The sequence below is a fragment of the Nicotiana tomentosiformis genome, chromosome 2 (assembly GCF_000390325.3).
Source record: "Nicotiana tomentosiformis chromosome 2, ASM39032v3, whole genome shotgun sequence".
Classification (NCBI taxonomy): domain Eukaryota; kingdom Viridiplantae; phylum Streptophyta; class Magnoliopsida; order Solanales; family Solanaceae; genus Nicotiana; species Nicotiana tomentosiformis.
Genome location: NC_090813.1, coordinates 93,159,740 through 93,181,984, shown reverse-complemented (window position 1 = coordinate 93,181,984; position 22,245 = coordinate 93,159,740). Strand labels below are relative to the sequence as shown.

Below are 22,245 nucleotides of genomic sequence, written 5' to 3'. Positions count from 1 at the left end.
AATGTGAATTTACTATATCTTGTGTCGGTTTGACCTTTACATGACCAATGACATGCCGAAAATCCGGCGGTGGGGGTGTGAGTGACAGTGAGGACGGAGAAAATTGCTTTGAATATGTCACTACACCCTTTACGTCAGTCTCATGTCACTTCTGCAAAATTGCCATTCGGAATTCATTGTTATAGACTCAAAAGATAAAAGAGAAAAACTAAAAGAAAACAGCGACACAATGGTGAAGAATGATAGTAGTTCACTCTTTTCTCATTTCGCATATTTAATGTCATTTACTGATTCTCTTTTCAGCTATATTTTGAATTTTGTTTATGCAATAACGAAGAAAAATGGTCGGGGTATAATATAATTGTATGTATAGCAATTTCCCGAAAATTACAGAACGACACATGAAAAGCGCCGAAGGAGATTCAAAGTGGGAAACGTACAAAAAGACTACCATACGATCATTGGCGAAAACTAGTAAAAAGGGCTAAAGGGGAAATAAGAAAGCCATTAATTTGCCTATTTATGACTGATTGAGCTTTTAAGTTTCATTTAGTCACTGATAATGCCAACGCCTCCAACTTCTGAAGCCTTTCACGAAGTTTTACATTTTCAGCCATGATAATTCCAAGATCTTGCCAACGTTGCTTTGATACCAGTTGTTACAGGGTCGATTTGTTTCGTATTGACACTGCACGGCCATGGGCGGATTTATATGGACCCAAGCGATATCACGGGACACCGCTTACTAGCCTGATGGTTATTAACTCTTGGAATTGAGTGAGAGGTTAGGTGTTCGAACTCCCATAGCGGCAACCAATTCTTTTTGACTCTTTCACTTAATTTAAAAACATGGACTGCTATTGTCAAAAGCATGGGATCCACTTAAAAACTATTTGACCCAATACCCATTGTACAAGAAATCATTAACCCTTTTGACATGGGATTAAAACCCTTTCCTTCAAAATAAAAAGAAATATTGAGTTGCCCACTTTTCAAACTCCAAAGAAGCGGTGGAAGTAAATTATTCCAGGTTAGTAATAAATCTCTCTCTCTCGAGATGATTACTTTTGCTAACTGATTTTGTTTTTCCTTTTTATTTGTTTATGAACAAAACTATGAATTTGTGATGTTAATTTTGAATTTATGATTAATTTTTGTTGGGTGTCTTTACTGATTTTGGAGGTTAATGAAATTTTGGGTTATTGCCTTATTGAAGACGAACAATTTTATAGTTATAATAAACTTATTTAGGGTTTATCTAAAGATTAAAGTAGGTACTTGAATTTTTTATTCAGATTAAATTACAATGAAGAGGAACTTTCCTACAACTTCCAAAGTTCCAAAATCAAGTTCAACATCTCAAGATTTATCTAACTTGGAAGAAAGAGCTAATGAGTTGGAACAACATCAACAAAGCGAAAGAGTTAATTTAAGCTCCTTAGAGGTTGATCCAGGGGAAAGATTAGCAATTCGAAAATATCACCCAAATGACCATGATGCAATAAGAAGAAAGTATCTTCAAAGAGGTCCTTTCCAACCTCGAGAGCACAAATTTCCTCAAAGAATTTTTTATGGTAAATTGCGTCGCTTTAATCCTCAATGGTTTGATGAGTATGATCGATTGGAATATAGCATAACAAAAGATGCAGCTTTTTGCGTATATTGTTATTTATTTCAAGATGAATGCATCAATCAAGGGGGAGGAGATGTATTTTCAAGTGTAGGATTTACAAGTTGGAACAAGAAGGATAGATTTGATACGCATATTGGTAGACCAAATAGTATTCATAATCAGTCAAGAAGGAAAGGTGATGATTTGATGAGACAAAAACAATCTATTTAAAGTGTACTTGCGAAACAATCTGATCAACAAAAGTTAGAATATAGGACTCGTTTAGAGGCTATGATTGATGTGATAAGATATCTTTTGCACCAAGGATTATCATTTCGAGGGCATCGTGAAGATGAATCATCTTTTAATAGAGGTAACTATATTGAACTTCTTAGATAGTATATTAAAAGATGTGATCGTGTTGCTGATGCATTTAAAAGAGCTCCAAAACATAATCAATTGACTTCTCCATATATTCAGAAGAATATTATTATTACATGTAAGATGGAAACAATTAAGTGTATCATTGAGGATTTAAATAGTGATCACTTTTCCATATTAGTTGATGAATCTCGTGATGTATCATGTAAGGAGCAAATGGCTATTGTTTTGCGGTATGTTGATAGAAGGGGAAGTGTGATGGAGTGATTTATTGGTATTGTTCATGTTCGGTGCTTTGTCTCTAAAGAAGGAAATTGTTGGTTTACTTGCTCAACACTCTTTAAGTCCATCTTCTATACGTGGACAATGTTATGATAGAGCAAGCAATATGCAGGGTGACTTAAATGGGCTTAAAAGCTTAATGCAAAAAGAAAGTAGAGGTGTTCATTCTATTCATTGTTTTGCTCATCAACTCCAACTAACTCTTGTTGTGGTTTCTAGAAGATGTGATGAAGTGCAAGAACTTTTATTAGTTGTTTATGATATATAAAATATGGTGGGATCTTCTTTCAAGCGTAGAGATGAACTTCGTGAATCCCAAGCGGAAGAAATTGAAGAAGCATTACGTAAAGGTGAGCTTGAAACTGTGAGGGGGTTAAATCAAGAATTAGGTCTTGGTAGGGCTGGTGATACTCGATGGGGATCTCACTACAAATCCTTTAACAATTTTATTCTTATGTTTGACCCTATCACTGATGTACTTGATGCTATTGATGTTAATGCACGTTTTGAAGAAAAGTGTAAGGCGAACGGATATGTTAAAGCATGTTTAACATTTGAGATTGCCTTCATGTTGTATTTTATGCGTACTGTTTTAGCAATTACAAATGGGCTTAATGTTGCCTTTCAAAAGAATGAGCAAGATATTGCAAATGTTGTGATACTTGTTAGAGTGGCAAAGGATCGGTTGCAACTACTGAAAGAGGAGGGTTGGGCTTCACTTATTGATGAAGTATCTAAGTTTTGTATCAAATATGATATATTGATACCTAACTTTGATGAGCCTTATATGATCCTTGGAAGATCACGTCGTAGAGTTGCAGAGTACTACTCTATTTTACATCACTATCGTGTTGTAGTGTTTTGTAAAACTATTGATTGACAATTTTATCGCTTTGATGAGGTGTGAATTGCTTCTTGGAGTTGCTTGCTTGAACCCGGTTAACTCTTTTTCAAGTTTTGACATTGAAAAGATATTAAGATTGGCTGAGCTATATCCTGATGATTTTGATAAATATTCTATAGTTGACCTTCGTTTTAAGCTTGAGAATTATATTGTTGATGTTCGGGATCATGACAAAAGGTTTTCTGATTTTACGGGACTTGGTAATCTTTCCAAGAAACTAGTAGAAACAAAGAAGCATGGGACTTATCCTCTTATGTTCTGGCTAGTGAAATTTGCTTTACTTTTGCCGGTTGCTACGGCTACGGTTGAAAGAGCTTTCTGTGTTGTTTGGTGCCTTATATAGAAAAAGATGTATTTAGTAATATTTCTAATGAGGCTATTATGGATACATTTCAAAACAAGAATTAGAATTTATTTACTCGTTTATTCACTCTTTAAATAGTGAAACCGCTTGCCAAAAATTCTGCTTATGCCACCGTGCACGGCAGTCACACAACAATGACCCAGCCCTCTTTCTTTTTCCCTCACGTTTTGGCCTCTAACACTTAGATTATGACAGCATAAAGAAATCAGACAAGGCACACAGCTTACAGGAATTTCATGCATTTATGTAAAGCTCATGTTCAGGATTAAACTATAAATAAGACCATTCCAAACACAAACTTAGAAACATTGTTTTCAATTTCTTTTTTGGGTGGGGAGGGAGAATGATAAAACACGCACACACACACGCACAGAAAATTGAGCATGAAAAACTGGAAAAGACTTCAAAGAGATCCACCATAGTCAAATCTCATCAGTATTACGTTACATCACAATACGGTAGAGACAAAGTAGAAATGATGCTTTTCTTTTTCTGTTAACTTATTGGATATGAAATGTAGCTCGATAATTACTAGGCAGCAAATTTAGGAGCTTCTCTGTGCTTGAGAATCTTCTTCTCGAGCTCATCTTTCTTAGCCCCAACCACTCTCTCTACTTCTTTTCCTTGCTTCAGCAGCAAAAATGTTGGCATAGCTTGCACTCCAAACTCTTTTGCTACATCCTATTTATTTTAAACACCAAAGAAACAAAATCAATCACTTCAATCATAGCTGGATCTAAAATTTTAAATCAATTTCTATTGTGCCATAATAATATGTATATTGTTAATTATATTTCAGATTTCACGTACTGAGAGCTCATCGACGTCAATTTTGACGAAGTCAACGTCGGTATACTTGGCAGACATGGCGTTAACAACCGGCTCCATCATCTTGCAGGGCCCACACCATGTAGCCGCAAAATCCACTACTATCTGGCAATTAGGTTAATCGATCGAAATCAGATCTCTCGAAATTAAACCCTAAAATTTTGCATAGCAAATAGATAACAGAGTGATACCAGTTTATTTAATTGCTTTGAGGAATTGAAGTGAAGTTGCCACCGATTGGAAGAATGAAAAGCAATCACACGCGACGGTTCTGACGACGATCCTGATTCTGCCTCTGCCGCTTCTGCCGCGCCTCCGCCGAGCAAACTTGAAAGATACGACCCCATCGGATTCTTCACTCTCTCTCTCTCTCTCTCTCTCTCTCCTTACGCACAAAGTAGTCAAAATAGGGAAGAAACTACTGAGCCAGTAACAATAGCGCTGCTTTTATATTACGCGCGGCTGCTATTGTCAATTGGATTTTTGCTTTAGCTTAGTTGTCACAATGCTATTGGTGTCTCTTAAAACTTAGGAGTCCTTGCTTTCTCTAAGTTGTAACGACTATTTAAAATCCGACTAAATTGAGGAAGTATCACATTTCCACAGGGAGATTTGACACTTTATGTTTATATAAAGTGGATCTATTATGACTGGCGTAAATATAATGCATTCAAAAATATTATTTTTGTTAAGTGGTCTAATAAAGTGCAAATATAAATTCATTATCCATGATTAAGTGATAGAAGCATGTAGTCAAACACGTTCACACATTTATTAATTTGGTGTAGACACCCGGAGATCTTGAATGATTTTAGTTTAGGTCTATTACATCTAAATCACCTAAAGTGTTTTATTATGTCATAAATAAAGTTTACAATCACCTTAAAGCTCTTTCCTTAACAAAAGAACTCTCTAATGATTTTTTCAAAATCGGAGAGGCATAAAGTGTTAGAAATTATCTTTGGTACGTTGTTGGAAATATATTGATTCCTTGAAAGTATAGTAATTACTGAAGACTATTAATACTAATTAAACTGTCAGGCCAAGAGAAAAGAAGAACAAGAACTTTAAAAAAAAAAAACTTTTTAAATACATATATCAGGCCATTGTCAAAGGGGAAGTTAGTGGTAACTTGGATTCAAAACTATGCGTAAAAACGCTACACAAAGTTGTCTTTAAAGTGCAAAACAGCAAAATATCCTACGAAGGAACTATTCTCATATAATTATTTTGGGAAGCTTTGCCTGTGAAAAATCGACCAGATACTAGTACTAGTAAAACAAAGGAGAGACGTTATACTGGTAAACACGCAAATATGATCCTTATGATTTTATTCCTGCTGCATACAGTTAGCTCAAGCCTCTGAGCTCGCTTCTAAAAGCTTTTAATAAATAAACCAGTCCCACGAAGATCTTTTTCGATCTTTTAGCTTCGGCTGAACTTGCAGGACCAATAGCTTAACAACTTGATGTAGGATCTGCATTCTTCAGTAGCCCAAAATCTCTCCACGGTTGAGAATCGAGAGTACAGAAGAAACAAAGACATTATATGAAAAGACTAGACATTCTCTCCTTCAGAAATAAAGGAAAAGAGACATTGCACGAAAACATGATAAAACTATTATCACCACCGCATTTCTTCCTAGCCTTTCTCCCAGCTATACACATAATTCAGAAAATTCATAAAGCCAATTCCACTTGTCCCCTAAACTAAGGGGATTTGGCCATTTTACCAGTACGATGTCAAAGCCCATTTGGGAGATTCTTCATTGAAATGGAACAGGTGCTCCTTGCTTCTTATTCACAATAGCCATTGCTAAATATCTGGTGCCCATTCCAATAGGAGCCTGCTCCTCAGGACCCTCCCAGAATGGAGCCTCGCCTTCACCCACCAAACGCCAATAACCTGTTCTTAAAGAATCAGCTTGTTCATCTGTGCAGTTCTCCAGCAATGCCTCAACTCGAAAATTGATTCCAAGTGAACCAAGAAACTGAGACTGAGTCATTGGGCCATGCACAGACACATCATCTGCAAAGTTGATCATTTGAACAATTAAATTAAAATTGCACTTTTACCACTAAAACTTTAGCTTGAGAATATAGAATACAACTGTATGCCACTAGAGTTAAGAAGATTCTGGTGCAACCTACCTGAAGCTTCCTCTGCAGAGTGCCTGATGGCAGCAAAGTCAACATAAGCACTAAGATCAGCAGTTCCAGGATTATCCAGTATATTGACAAATTCATGTTTCCGGATAGCCTGTATGATAGATAGAGAATAAGCAATGTGATCAACAGACTCTAATGCTTAATCATGATAGAAAACAAAATTTCCTCTATTACCAAAATCACATACAAGTAAAAGTAACTGCTCATATTTCATGTCATAGAATAAGATTAGTTCCCTCTTCCCCTAATTGCATATTCATAGTTTTGACTTTAAACGGTTACTAACATAAGAGTTCAAAAGTTGTAGATGCATAATGTTTACCAGGATACTTGTATTCCATATACCATGTTATTACTACGGGATAGTTAGATGGAGCGTCATAGACAGTAAGGATTTCATATAAATTGAGGCGTAGTTGTTGTTGTTGTGTAATGCATGATAGCACAAAAAGGGAAGTGAAATTCAATTTGGATGGAAAACTAAATCTTAAGAAAAAATAGTCTGTTTTCCTCTTAAGCTGAAACATAACATTGAATTTGAAAGGTGGACAACTTAGGATCTTTGATACACTAGCATTTATTAGACAATATGCACCATAGAACTTTTTGCTATTGATCACCTAGTAATCTAACAAGAAAAAATATCGACCCTATGTCTGGCCCAATCCGAGATTGAGCATAGAGAAATAGAGATGGCACTTTCTCAACCAGTTTCTTGGTCCAACCACAGTTCCCACTTTCTATGCAAATGGAAGCAAAGGCAAAAGCAAATGGATTGAGCTAGCCAAAAAAAGGAAGCAGGAAAGAGTACTTTTAGTATTGCAACTGACCTGAAGGCTGTCTGAGACTATTCCATTTAGCCCATAATCAATAATGAGAGCCCCACCACCATCTGAGCCAATTCTTTTAGCAATTTCTAGAGTCAAATCCATTGCTTTGGGGCATAACTCAACTTGTTCAAGCTTGGCTATTTCTTCATTCTCAGCCCATTTGAAGCGCTTCAGAAGATATAGAGTTGTAGGGGTAGGCTGTGCAGATAAAACAAACTGAAACCTATCCAGCAAAGTACAACAAGAAGTTACAGACAGCCAATACTACAAGAAATTAATGTACGGATAGCCAAATGATAGACTAGGTTGGAACCTTACATTGAATTTTCAGAAACATCAACCATTTTCTCACACCAGCCTCGAGATGCTCTCTGCATGTATATAAAGAAATCAAGCTGATGCTCGCAACACCACAATACATGCTAAGCCAGATAGAAAATAGATCCTTAATTTATACTTCCATAGGCACAAAATTAAGATCCTAAAGAGCCACCTATCAAATTTTCCACACTGTAATTGTAAAACCATTTCCAGGATATAGGGAAATCAAGCCGATGCTCACTATACTAATAATACGTGCTAAGCTTGATAGACAAGATATTTCATTTAAATTTCCTTTTGTTTTCTTTTTTTTTTTTTTTTTTGGGGGGGGGGGGGGGGGGTGTAATTCGATAGACACAAAACTAAGACTAAAGAATATTCCTAACATATTTTCAATTGTATTTTCAGTTCCAGAATATTCTTAAGTTGTTTTGTAGTTTGAAACCATATCAAATTTTCCACTTTGTAAATGTAATTCCATCTCCAGGATATTCTCTGGTGGTTTCATAGTTTAGATAATAGATGAAAATAGATAATTTGCAGTAAAAAATCAACTGGGAACTGTTGAGTAAAAATGGATTAGCAAATCATATTAACCAATAAAATGGAGGTTATAAACGAACCTGAAATTGATGAACAGGTAACGCATCATAAAATTCATGGGCAATGATGATTGTAGGTACTGAGAAGTCAAGGGAAAGACAATGTAAGTAGAAACCTATATATAGATGATAATACAATTTTCCATGAAGCTTCAAGATCAAATAGAACAAAACAATAGTATGTCTATATGAGTTCACGAACTGGTTTACACTTTACAAAACAAGTAATCTATTAAGTTGCAGGTAATAATTTCTTACCTCCTGCCGGGACCTGCTCCAAGGTGGCATGCCATGATACACTGGTCCCAGTCAACCTGCTAATTATCTGTTCCTCCGCATCTCCATCTGCGTCATTCTTGTTTATACACTTCAAGTTCTGATATTGGAGCTTCCGTAGAGTAGGACTACATTCAACCATGTGTATCTGCAAAGAGTCTGTGAAGTTCCTAAATTTCGATGAACCCTGTGGTTCAGAAATCAACAAGTGCAGTTTAGGCATATCAAAATTAGATTAATACTCTATGAAACAACGTAAGAACTTTAGAATATGCAAGTTGGAGAGGTGGAGATCTATGGGACTGTACTCGTAGAAGATCAGCGATAAGAGTTCCTCGTCCTGGTCCCAGCTCAACAAGATTTAATTTTTTTGGCTGCCCCATTTGCTCCCAAAGACACATCGCCCAAACACCAACCATCTAAAGAAAAAGAGAAAATCAGAAAATCAAACAAAACTGTGGCGGTAAATTTGCCTATTCTTTTGTTTTTAGAAGTCAACCAATGATGAATGAAGAAAACCAAGAAGAACAACCCAGTGTAACTAAATTACCTCTCCAAACATCTGGCTAACTTCAGGAGAGGTAATAAAATCACCTTCTGTGCCAAACACATCGCGATTGATATAGAACCCTGCCTTCGGGTTAGTCAAAACTTCCTCCATATATTCAGCAACTGATATAGGCCCGCCTCTGAACTGAAAACTTAACCAGCTTGAGATACAGAACCTCACTATCACCAAAAAAACAAAATATACAGACATCGCCAAGTTTCTCAAATCACCATTGCATATCTGAATTTGCATTTAGATTAATGATCTTTTACAAATTGTAATATATTTTCAACAGTTTTTAACCAGCAAAAGAATGATTTCCACCAGAGATTACATGTTATTCGCGTACCAAACAGGGATTATGGCCAATATTCCGAGTCAGACTTGTTTAGGATTGAAGTGTAGCTATTAATTGATGCATTATACCAAACAGGGACTAAACCTGATTGAGACATCATAAAAGTCTAGAAAAAGGAAGAGAAATCATAAATCTTCGTTAAGCTAAACTACTCGCTAAAATTGATCCTGAATGGCATAACACCAGCTTGGTGTGTTATCAATGAAATGATTTTTTATTTATCAAAAAACAATAAAAAGCACAAAAGGCAAATGCATATCAAAAGACATGCTCAAGTCGGGAGGGGGTAATTTCAAACCTTGATGACGCTCTTAAGATGCTTAACAAGCTCGGAATCCGAAGACGGTTCATGTGAATGCTCTGCAAGTTTTACAAGGCAATTATCAAATTATCAAAAACTAAAACTCCAGTAGAGGAACAGTACAAAGAGTTGGAAATACTTTACGCATTGAAAGACAAATTACCAGGAGGATTATATAAGCCGGAGCGGTCGATGGAGATTGCTGCAGAGGGGACCGTGGGACTAGCTTCCGTGTCCTCCAAGTGTTCGACAGAAGTACTATTAGGAGATTGGGAGGTTAATGGAGGAGAAGAAGAAAATTGACGACACCATGAGAGTGAGGCAGAAGTACCAAACAGCGAACGACGCTGAGTTGAAGCCTGAGACAGTAATCTCCTTAACATTTCGATTTTGGACGAGCTCCACTGTTGCAAGCCGGACAGGCTCTGCCGCTTTGAATCTTGTACAAATCTCGAGTCTCTGAGGGGCCGTTTTAATAAACAAAAATTAAAAGGGGCAGGAACCTCCCGTAACACCAAGGGGATGTAGCTCAGATGGTAGAGCGCTCGCTTAGCATGCGAGAGGTACGGGGATCGATACCCCGCATCTCCATTTTTCTGATAACATTTTTTCCTTCTCTTTTCCTTAGTTTGATTGGAAAAAAAAAAGGTTAGCACTCTTGTAAGGACCATTATTCCACTTGAATAAGGATTTTTAACTTCAATTAAATTCAAAATAGTTGACAAAATAAGGGCATATTGTAATCTTGATTTTGTCATCAATTCCTCAAAATGAGTAAATTCCTTGGATTGTCACCTGGGATCATTCTATTAAAGTCACTTTTCTTTCTTTTAGGATAACAAAGTCACCTAAGTATTGCATTTTGACTAAGAAAATAAATACTATACATTTTGATATGCCATGTCATATTAAAACTCTATTTTTTCAATGATAAAATTTATTTAACCCATGACCCGTCTAACCCCTCCAAAGGTGTATCGTATGATTACTGAATAATTATATAGATATTATTATTTGCTCTTTTTTAATTTATTCAAATATTTTGAACTATTCTGCTTACCTCCTCCTCATGTCGCCTCCCACCATATCTTTGTTATTTGTTTTAATAGTTCTTATTTTCATGGTTTTGGGGTTCTTATACTATTAAAATTATTAATTTTCTTAGTTTATAGTTCTATTCTATTCTATTCTATTATTATTAATATTATTTGTAATGATTAGTTTATCTATATATATATATATATATATATATATATTATTAAAGCATGAATGTTCTACACTAAATGTTGAACGGCTAAAATATCCCTAAAATATTGATTGACTTTTATACCCTTTAGTATTTAAATTATCTCTTTAACACTAATATCCAAAAAAGTAAAAGTATTTGAATTCTTGTAGAGTCCAAGTCTTTTAAAAATCAAAACCATCGGTTGATATCTTGATACTCCAAATGATCCGTTGGTCATTCAAACAAGGAGTCTAACTGGCTCTCCAATTTGCTTTAGGATGCAAATCCTATTTGGTCCGATTTTCCGATTATGCAAACTTCATAGTTTTAGTAGGAGATGACCTAGAGATTTAAGATTAAGTTTAGTAGGTCATTGAATCCCGCACGATAAGAGCAGATGACTCTGTCTGAAAGATCATAATCTTTGGTCTTTGCCGAATTTGAACTCTCGTCATTACTAAGAGAAGCTTTGAAATATCACATTATATTGATGTTTTGGTCGTGCAACTTTCTCCACGACAAAAGCACTCCTTCGAACTCTGACATGAAAGCTGTATACGGTCGAAATAGATTTCAGCCTTGACATGTCCGATCGAGTTTGAAGGGTGATGTATCGAAGTAAGATCCCGAAGGGGGACGAACTAACCTCGAACCCGGGGAGGCCGGTCCGTGTCGAGATCGATATCATAATCAAACTCGAATAAGAATCGAACCATGATGCAGGGTAGACCTACCGTGCTAATAATCCAGAGACCAACTAACATTGATCTGGAATCAATTCGAGGGCTCGAACCAAGATCACAAGTTGGAGCCGAAATCAAGCTCAAACCAAAATCGAGGATTCTAAGCAAGATCGAGCTCGCAGACAAAAGCCGTTGCAATCCCACTAGAGAGAATCTTGGCAGAAATTATGGAAAAACTGACTTATCATGGGGTCTCCCACTGAATGTTTATTTTATTATACTTGGAGCCGAATCCCTTCACTATAAAAGGGCTTGGTTATCATTTGTGTAGGACAAGTTTTTCTGAGACTTACATTGTAATAAAAGTACTATATTCTTCTATAGTAAAGAATAGCTCTTTCAGTTTCTTAGATTGATTCTATTTGTCGAATCCTAAGGTTCATTGTTCTTGATAACCTTATCTAGATTGCATTCTATCCAATCTACATTTACATTTTTATTTATCCTTGCATTTTGTATCAAGTTACGCCACATATCCTCGGAACTGCATATAAATTCAACTCTATCCATTTTTCGGGTAAACAGTTTGGCGCCCACCGTGGGGCCGAGGATAATAGTGGTCATTTGATACAAATCTGAAAAAAAACACGCCATTGTGCTTTGCACTTATTTTCGAAAACATCTTGAATTTCGGGCCAGCTACGAATAACCACCGATCGAATGGCTTCACCGATCGATTACAAAGTCGGCCTTCAAGATGAAACCAACAACTTGGCACCCGAGGCTCGAATAGAAGTACCCGAAATTCGAGCCGAAATACCATTGGATGTCAATTCACAAATAGCTTTGGAGGCGAACCAGCGTTCCGAACCGGAAAGAAGCATTCAGGGTGGTACTCGATCCGTAGCCCGAGACACCCAAAACCCAGGGGAAATCGGGGCCAGCTTACGTAAGATCTTCGAGATGCTGCAAGCCCAACAAGTAGCGATAGCTCAGCTACAGAGCCAAACCCGCGCACAAACAGGCCGGTTTCCAATCCACTTCGAGAAGTCACTCCCAGAACAGAGCCTGCCATAGTGAAATCTAACGAGCAAGAATCGGGGACTACTCCCGGAATTACTAAATTGCTGGAGGAACTCACAAAACGAGTCGAAGCCAACGACAAGAGGGTAGAAACGTACAATGCCAGGGTCGACCAAATCCCGGGGGCTCCACCAATGATAAAGGGGCTTGATTCGAAAAAATTCATACAAAAGCCTTTTCGGTCGAGTGAGGCACCGAAGCCAATCCCCAAAACAATCCGTATGCCTAAAATTCCCAAATATAACAGTACGACCGATCCTAACGAACATGTCACCTCTTACACATTTGCCATAAAAGGCAACGATTTGGAAGATGATGAGATCGAATCCGTGCTGTTGAAAAAGTTCGGGGAGACCCTCTCGAAAGGAGCTATGATCTAGTACCACAATTTACCGCCGAATTCCATCGATTCTTTTTCCATGTTAGCAGATTCATTCGTAAAGGCATATGCTAGTGCCATAAAGGTTGCAACGAGGAAATCAGACCTCTTCAAAGTAAAGCAAAGGCAGAGTGAAATGCTGAGGGAATTCGTATCCCGATTTCAAATGGAACGCATGGAATTACCCCCGGTCACAGATGACTGGGCCGTACAAGCCTTCACCCAAGGGTTGAACGAGCTAAGTTCGACAGCATCACATCGGCTGAAACAAAATTTGATCGAGTATCCAGCGGTAACTTGGGCGGATGTGCACAACCGATATCAATCGAAAATTAGGGTCGAGGATGATCAGTCGGGAGCCTCGTACGGACCCGTTCATCAGAACAGGACAGTTATTAATCAAAAGTTGATCGACAGAGAACAAAGGTCGAACAGAGACCGATATCGACCATACATCACAGATCGGGTGAACAACGATTCAACACGCAACGCAGTTCGGAACAATCGAAGGATTGATCGAGGACAAAATTCTCAGGGGCTTATGAGTAAGAGCGGCTTCGATAAGTATGTTGATCCTATAGAAGCACCTCAATTATCAGAATATAACTTCAGCGTTGGTGCATCCGCTCTCGTGTCGGCCATCGGACGCATCAAAGACACTAAATGGCCTCGACCAATGCAGACCGATCATGCCCGAAGAAATCCCAATCAAACGTGTGAATATCATGGTACCCATGGCCACAGAACAGAAGATTGCAAGCACCTAAGAGAGGAAATAGCTCGCTTATTTAACAAAGGGCACCTTCGGGAGTTTCTGAGTGATAGGGCAAAGAGCCATTTTAAAAGTAGGGATTTCAGCAAGCAAAACGAGCAAGAATAACCGCAGCACGTCATCCACATGATCATCGGCGGCATCGATACCCCTCAGGGACTAATGCTTAAACGCACTAAAACATCGATAGTGAGGGAAAAGCGATCTCGGACTCAGGATTATGCACCCACGGGGACTCTGTCCTTTGATGATAAAGATGCAGAGGGGGTCATCCAACCTCACAACGATGCACTGGTAATATCCGTACTCGTGAATAAAACTAAAATTAAGCGTGTGTTAATCGATCCAGGTAGCTCGGCCAACATCATCTGATTGAAGGTAGTGGAGCAGCTCGGCCTACAGGATCATATCGTACCCGCAACTCTGGTGCTAAACGGGTTCAATATGGCATGTGAAACCACCAAAGGTGAGATAGTCCTACCAATAAACGTGGCCGGAACCATCCGGGAAATAAAGTTTCACATGATCGATGGCGATATGAGATATAATGCCCTTTTCGAAAGGCCATGGATCCACAACTCAAGCTGTGCCTTCGACCCTACACCAGGCCCTCAAATTCCCGACGTAGGGAGGTGTCAAAATGGTGTACGGAGAACAACCAGTCGCGAAAAAAATGTTCGTCGTCGACGAAGCTAAACCAGTGTCCTCACTTTCGCCGATAAAAGGATCGATCCCGGAAGGAGAACGGGACACCAAATAGCAATCACAGACATCGGCTTCAACCCAGCCAGACAACCAGAAAATCGAAGAGGATGGTGATCAAAGGGTCCCTCAATCTTTCGTGATTCCCGATGACTCTGACTCCATAAAATCGACGATCGAGGAGCTAGAGCAAGTCATATTAATCGAGCACTGGCCCGAGCGAAAGGTATACTTGGGAACGGGGTTGAGCTCTGAACTCAGGAAGAAACTCGTTCAATTTCTTATCGATAACATCGATTGTTTTGCCTGGTCCCATTTAGATATAACAGGGATCCCTCCGGACATAACGACGCATCAGTTAAGTTTGGACCCCAGGTTCAGACCGGTGAAGCAAAAGAGAAGACCCCAGTCCGATAGAAAGCACGCATTCATAAAGGACGAGGTAACCAAGCTTCTCGAAGTAGGGTCTATTCGGGAGGTGAAATATCCCGAATGGTTAGCCAACGTAGTTGTGGTCCCTAAAAAAGGGAACAAACTTAGAATGTGCGTGGACTATAAGGATTTGAACAAAGCATGCCCCAAAGATTCCTTTCCGCTGCCCAGTATCGATCGCATGATCGATGCTACGGCCGGCCACGAGATCCTCACTTTTCTCGATGCCTATTCCGGGTATAATCAAATCCAAATGAACCCGGAGGACCAGGAAAAGACTTCATTTGTCACCAAGTATGGAACGTATTATTATAATGTGATGCCCTTCGGGCTAAAAAACGCAGGGGCTACTTACCAACGCCTAGTAAATAAAATGTTTGAAAAACAAATAGGAAAATCAATGGAAGTTTATATTGATGACATGTTAGTTAAGTCCCTGCGCGCAGAGGACCATTTAACTCATTTGCAGGAAACGTTCGAGATTTTAAGAAAATACAACATAAAGCTAAAACCCCGAGAAATGTGCTTTCGGAGTCGGTTCGGGCAAGTTCCTCGGCTTCATGGTGTCACATCGGGGAATAGAGATTAACCCCGATAAAATCAAGGCCATCGAAGACATCGTCGTTATGGACAGCGTGAAGGCCGTACAAAGGCTAACGGGTCGGATTGCCGCCTTAAACCGGTTCATCTCAAGATCATCTGATCGAAGTCATAAATTTTTCTCCCTAGTCAAAAAGAAGAACGATTTTTCTTGGACCCCGGAGTGCCAACAAGCATTAGAAGAACTAAAGCGATATCTATCAAGCCCACCACTGCTTCATACTCAAAAAACAAATGAGAAACTTTGTTTGCACTTGGCAGTATCGGAAGTCGCCGTAAGCGGTGTCCTAGTTCGAGAAGAGCAAGGTACGCAATTCCCCGTTTATTATACGAGTCGAACCTTAGGAGAGGCGGAAACTAGATATCCGCTCCTAGAAAAATTAGCACTTGCACTAATAAGCGCCTCAAGAAAGTTAAGGCCGTACTTTCAATGTCATCCCATATGTGTATTGTCCACTTACCCGCTTCGTAATATTTTGCACAAACCCGAGTTATCAGGCCGACTGGCCAAAGGGGTCGTCGAACTCAGTGGGTACTATATCGAATATCAACCCCGCACGGCCATCAAATCTCAAATTTTAGCAGACTTCGTGGACGATTTCACACCAACCCTCGTACCCGAAGTCGAAAAAGAACTGTTGAAATCAGGTACATCATCAGGGGTATGGATCCTTTTTTACGGACGGGGCTTCGAACGTAAAAGGGTCCGGGCTGGGCATAGTTTTGAAACCACCCACGGGTAGCACTATTAGGCAATCTATTAAAACTATCAAGTTGACTAACAACGAGGCCGAGTATGAAGCCATGATTGCAGGTCTCGAGCTAGCTAGAAACTTGGGAGCAGAAGTCATTGAAGCCAATTGCGACTCCTTGCTGGTGGTGAGTCAAGTAAACAAAACCTTCGAAGTTCGAGAAGGTAGAATGCAAAGGTATTTAGATAAACTGCTTATCACTTCGCGCCATTCCAAACGATGGACTTTACGGCATGTACCACGGGAACAAAATAATGAGGCCGATGCGTTTGCGAATTTGGGGTCGTCGGTCTAGGTAGATGATACGAGTTCGGGGAATGTTGTTCAACTTTCGAGATCGGTAATCAAAGAAGGTCACGCCGAAATAAATTCTACTGGAATTGGAGAAACAAGTATATTGAATACTTGAAAAGCGAAAAACTCCCATCGGACCCTAAAGATTCCAGAATCCTATGGACCAAAGCTACTCGATTCACATTGGATTCAGACGGAACGTTGTACCGAAGAACGTTCGATGGACCGTTGGCGGTATACTTGGGTTCGGGGGATGTCGATTACGTCCTACGGGAAATGCATGAGGGTACTTACGGGAATCACTCTGATCCGATACATTAGTCCGAAAAATAATCAGAGCAGGGTATTATTGGATCGATATGGGCAAAGATGAGAATGAATTTGTTCGTAAATATGACAAATGTCAAAGGTTCGCACCGATGATCCACCAGCCCGGAGAGCAACTCCACTCAGTCCTATCCCCGTGGCCATTCATGAAATGGGGAATGGATATCGTCGGCCCTCTGCCATCGACCCCAGGTAAAGCCAAATTCATTTTGTTTATGACTGACTATTTTTCTAAATGGGTTGAAGCGCAGGCATTCGAGAAAATAAGAGAGAAAGAAGTTATAGATTTTATTTGGGATCATATCATATACCGATTCGGGATACCCGCCGAAATAGTATGTGACAATGGAAAACAATTCGTTGGCGGCAAAGTAACAAGATTCCTCGAAGACCACAAGATAAGAAGGATATTGTCGACGCCATACCACCCCAGTGGGAATGGGCAGGCCGAATCAACAAACAAAACTGTCATTCAAAACTTAAAGAAGAGGTTGAACGACGCTAAAGGGAGATGGAGAAAAATCCTGCCCGAAGTCCTTTGGGCATATCAGACAATGTCAAAATCCAATACGGGGGCGACCCCGTTCTCCTTAGTATATGGGTCTGAAGTATTGATACCAGTCAAAGTTGGTGAACCCGGTGCCAGATTTCGATTCGCGATGGAAGAATCAAATAACGAGGCTATGAATACAAGCCTCGAACTATCGGATGAAAGACGAGAAGCTGCTCTCGTCCGAATGGCCGCCCAAAAGCAGCGAATCGAAAGATATTATAATCGAAGAACCAAGATCCGTCATTTCAAGCCAGGGGACTTAGTGTTAAGAAAATTTACCATCAATACCCGAAATCCGAATAAGCTAGGACCGAATTGGGAAGGACCATATCAGGTACTCGAGAACATCGGAAAGGGGTCGTACAGGATCGGCGTTATAAACGGCAAACAGCTATCAAGTAGCTGGAATGTATCACATCTAAAACAGTACTACTGCTAAGGTACAACATTCCCATATTCATTTATATCTCAAAACTGACCTCTGCAGAAGTCCGAATAAGGGACGGACCTCTCGCTAGAAAGCACGCGTTGCACTCTTTTTTCCTTAGACCGGTTTTATCCCAAATGGGTTTTTCGGCAAGGTTTTTAATGAGGCAACTATTGATCGTGCAGCATTTACGACAATATTCAAGGTCCCGCAAGAAAGTTATTTCACAGCAACAGGGTCCCAATAGGTAAAATTATAAGAGCCAAATGGTCGAAGCGAACCATGCTCATATAGATTGGCCCGAACCCAGGCATGTAATAACGTGCAAAGAAAGTTCTCTTCTTTATCAGCATCTTATATCCAATGAAAATTCCTCTATTTTGAGATTTACTGTGCAATCAGAATTAAGATTCACTCGACCAAGCCTACGGGCTATTTTTATTTCGAGTTCGAGCAAACACTCACTCGACCATTAAGCCTACGGGCTACATTACTTCGAGTTCGAATCATTCACTCGACCAAGCTTATGGGCTATTTTTATTTCAAGTTCGAGCAAACACTCACTCGACCATTAAGCCTACGGACTACATTATTTCGAGTTCGAACCATTCACTCGACTAAGCCTACGGGCTACATTACTTCGAGTTCGAATCATTCATTCGATTAAGCATACGGGCTACATTAATTCGAGTTCGAATCATTCATTCGACTAAGACTACGAGCTACATTAATTCGAGTTCGAATCATTCACTCGACTAAGCCTACGGGCTACATTACTTCGAGTTCGAATCATTCATTCGATTAAGCCTACGAGCTACATTAATTCGAGTTCGAATCATTCATTCGACTAAGCCTACGGGCTACATTAATTCGAGTTCAAATCATTCATTCGACTAAGCCTACATGCTACATTAATTCGAGTTCGAATCATTCATTCGACTAAGCCTACGGGCTACATTAATTCGAGTTCGAATCATTCACTCGACTAAGCCTACGGGCTACATTTTCGAGTTCGAGCAAACACTCGCTCGACCATTACGCCCACTGGCTATATTTCTTCAAGATCGAATCATTGACAACTAATAAGCCTAAAAGGCTACATTGCCCCAAGTTTGAGTAAACGCTCGCTCGGTTGCAGAGGCTACGAGCTCCAAAGTTGATTAAGTTGTTTAAAACATTGTGGAAACATTCATAAGGCGAATAAAGTCCTCGCAAGACGGGAAACAAAAATAGAAGCAAGTCGGCAAAAGGGGAGATATGTCTATACACAAATTTATCTGCATGGGTGATTACAACGTAAAAACTAAGAACTAAATTTCTCGTCCGGGAGCGGTCTCTTCTTCATCAGGTTCCCACCCATATTCGGATCCGCTCTTACTCCCATCGTCATCATCATCACCATCAGAAACCAGAGCTTCAGCATCAGCTTCGAGTTCTTTTGCCCTTTTTATCTCTTCAGCGAGATCGAAGCCACGAGCATGAATCTCCTCGAGAGTTTCCCTTCTAGATCGGCACTTAGCAAGTTCGGTGACCCAATGCGCTCGACTATCAGCGGACTCGGCTGGCTCTCTTGCCTGGACTTGGGCAGCTTCAGCATCGGCCCGATAGACGGCCACGAGCGCATCCGCATCGGCCTTTCCCTTTTCAGCATCGGATTCGGCCTTGGCGAGTACAGAGGCCAACCGAGCCTCAAGCTCCTCAATTCTTCTTACTTGAACCAGGCCTTTTTCCTTCATTTTCTGAAGTTGGGTTTCGGACGATAATAACTGGGCTCGAGCAGTCTCTTTTTCTGCAGCAAAGCGGTCCATACCTTCTTTCCACCGCAAGGACTCCATCCTTTTCACGTCGACCTCCTCACGAAGCTTCCCGATCATCTGGATTTTTTGCTACAGTTGTGAGACCGAAATGTTAGCTATCGTTTTGGTATCAAGCCCATAGGCATTCAAAAGCATCATTACCTGCTCAGACAAATCATTCTGATCTCGATAAGCCATGGCCAGCTCAGCTTGGAGGTCTTTTATTTCCTCATCTCTCTGTCCTAAGGAAAGTCTAAGGGAGTCCCTCTCGTCAGTAGCGCGGTGTAGGTTGGTCGCGTATCGATGCAGCTCATTCTGGGAATGAGAACATTGTTCTCGATGGACTGTCGCTGCCTACAAAGAAACAAGAAGCGAAGTTAATGAAAAACGAACATAAAGATAATACCGACAAAATAATTTTAAAGGCTCACCTGATTCAAAGCCTGTCGCAATCCGTGAAAAAGATCTGACTCATCACCGGCACCGGCAACGTCCTCAATACTGGTAAACAGGTCACGCAATAGATCTTCTTCATCGTGAAGCCTGTCTAGATCGAGGGCTCCCAGAGATTGAGCTTCCCGAATCACCCCTGCGGAAAAAGCGGGAAAGGTAGGCGAATCCTCGATCGTTGCTGCCCTAAATGACTCGTTTGGAGCGTTCCCCTCGGCTCGGAGGGGTGGAGGGGCTCTTCAATCGTATCCCCTGCCGGTTGACTCCGATGAGAGGCATCTTCGACATCTGATAGTTCGGGGACTCTACCTGAATCTTTCTCCGGTATATCTTCAGTTCGAGGCGGAGCCTCATAGAGCATCATCGATCCAGTCGGTGATGAGGCATCGGTGGCTCTCTTCGTTCGGACTGCCAGCGCGAACTCATTGTTCTCTTCTTCTTCATCATCTTCATCCCTTAGACACAGAACGGATTCCACGGTCAAGGAAATGACATTCGTGTTCGGCTTACGAGTCGTCCTCTTCTTCGATTTTGGATATTCGGGAACCGAGGCTCTCTTCCTTTTATTTTCCTTTACCTGCTTTGGGACAGAGGTCGAAACATCCTCCTCATTGGACAGGGGCCTCAAGACCGCGTCTTTACCCAAACCTGCATATGGGAAACCTTATAAAAACTATTTTGAGAAACGCCTCGTTCGGATCATCAGAGTTTGAAAAATCAGCTTATCGTGATTTTTGGCCTCCCACCGACCCTTTGACAAATCACGCCATGAGCGCTCGGCGTATGTGGAGGTCGAAATAAGAGCTCGTACCTAGTTCTTGAGATCGGGAACCGCTCCGGGCATCTAGAAAACCGCAACATCACAAAAGGAGAAGTGTCGATAAGAGAATAAATGGAAGAACAAAATAGAAGCAACAACAAGATTACACTTACGTTTCATATTCCACTCCTCGGGAAAGGGCATCTTTTTAGTCGGAATCAGGTCCGAAGTCCTTACTCGAACGAACCTGCCCATCCAACCCCGGTCCATGTCCTCGTTAATACTCGAGAACAGAGCCTTGGTAGCCCGACGCTGGAGTTTTATTAACCCTCCTCGAAAAAGTCGGGGACGGTACAACCGGATAAGATGATCGAGGGTGAACGACATCCCCTCGATTTTGCTCACAAAATATCGGATCAGGATAACGATCCGCCACAAAGAAGGATGGACCTGGCCTAGGGTTACCTGATATTGTCGACAAAAGTCAATAATGACGGAATCGAGGGGACCCAAAGTGAAAGGGTAAGTATATACAGTCAAAAACCCTTTCACGTAAGAAGTGATATCTTCGTCAGGGGTAGGTATTATTATTTCTTTTTCACCCCAATTGCAATCCTTCTTTAACAGATCGAGGTGCTTCTCAGTTATCGAATACATGTACCTCGATACCGGCTCACACCGGCCAGGGACCGATGAACCTTTATCAACCTTAAAATTCGAAGTAAGGACACACGCATCGGGAACACATTCCTCAGGCCGTGGTTCTGCCGGTGTCTCATCGGCGTCACACTGTGAAGATGAAGCCTTATCTTTCTGAGGAATGGTTTGCGATGTTTTCGCCATTTTGAATTCAAAAGTAAGGAATAGAAGAAAGTGACAGAGATTTGGTAGAATTGAAGAGGGGTTTTTGCGGAAAGAAATCACAGCTTTACTGGTAAGTTGGAGAGTACGAAGAAGAACTTGGGAAATTTTGGAAGATAGAAGATGTAAAAATGGTAAAAGATAAAAGTAAGGGTTATTTATAGGTTCAAACGATGGCGGTTCAGTATCAGCAGTGGCCGACCACCGCCTGACATGCATTAAATGCCTTGAAAGACTAAATCGACGAGACAACTACCAGATGTGTCATGGTCGAACCCGATAGAAACGACAAGATATAATCCAATCGAGCTGTTGAAAATCATATCGTTTCTCGCCATATTCTTTCTGAGAAACGAGGGGACTATGTCA

At 40.4% G+C, this 22,245-nt stretch overlaps 3 protein-coding genes, 1 long non-coding RNA gene and 1 other non-coding gene across 5 annotated transcripts in view; 3 read left to right on the top strand and 2 right to left on the bottom strand.

The window, feature by feature from the left end:
- The first annotated feature begins 466 nt into the window (after positions 1–466).
- LOC104097442 (uncharacterized) lies at positions 467–3,183 on the top strand. Its single transcript, XR_004507304.2, has 2 exons — positions 467–1,030; positions 1,296–3,183. It is a non-coding gene; the product is annotated as an uncharacterized lncRNA (long non-coding RNA).
- A 737-nt stretch (positions 3,184–3,920) lies between these two features.
- On the bottom strand, positions 3,921–4,861 carry LOC104097443 (thioredoxin H2). The gene is made up of 3 exons (XM_009603998.4): positions 4,563–4,861; positions 4,354–4,476; positions 3,921–4,224 (listed from the first exon to the last, which is right to left on the bottom strand). The coding sequence occupies exons 1-3, from the start codon at positions 4,716–4,718 to the stop codon at positions 4,075–4,077; spliced, it is 429 nt and encodes a 142-aa protein (XP_009602293.1). The 5' UTR covers positions 4,719–4,861; the 3' UTR covers positions 3,921–4,074.
- Positions 4,862–5,664: 803 nt separating this feature from the next.
- Positions 5,665–10,214, bottom strand: LOC104097444 (uncharacterized). The gene is made up of 10 exons (XM_009603999.4): positions 9,941–10,214; positions 9,775–9,836; positions 9,119–9,262; positions 8,877–8,987; positions 8,551–8,755; positions 8,314–8,372; positions 7,688–7,740; positions 7,370–7,592; positions 6,522–6,630; positions 5,665–6,399 (listed from the first exon to the last, which is right to left on the bottom strand). The coding sequence occupies exons 1-10, from the start codon at positions 10,158–10,160 to the stop codon at positions 6,137–6,139; spliced, it is 1,449 nt and encodes a 482-aa protein (XP_009602294.1). The 5' UTR covers positions 10,161–10,214; the 3' UTR covers positions 5,665–6,136.
- Positions 10,215–10,295: 81 nt separating this feature from the next.
- TRNAA-AGC (transfer RNA alanine (anticodon AGC)) lies at positions 10,296–10,368 on the top strand. Its single transcript has one exon. It is a non-coding gene; the product is annotated as a tRNA-Ala (tRNA).
- A 166-nt stretch (positions 10,369–10,534) lies between these two features.
- Positions 10,535–22,245, top strand: part of LOC104109836 (uncharacterized) — a 31,147-nt gene continuing 19,436 nt past the window's right edge. Inside the window, exon 1 of the mRNA XM_070195772.1 lies at positions 10,535–10,551. The gene's annotated coding sequence lies outside the window, so the exon portion shown is untranslated. The remainder of the gene's footprint in view (positions 10,552–22,245) is intronic.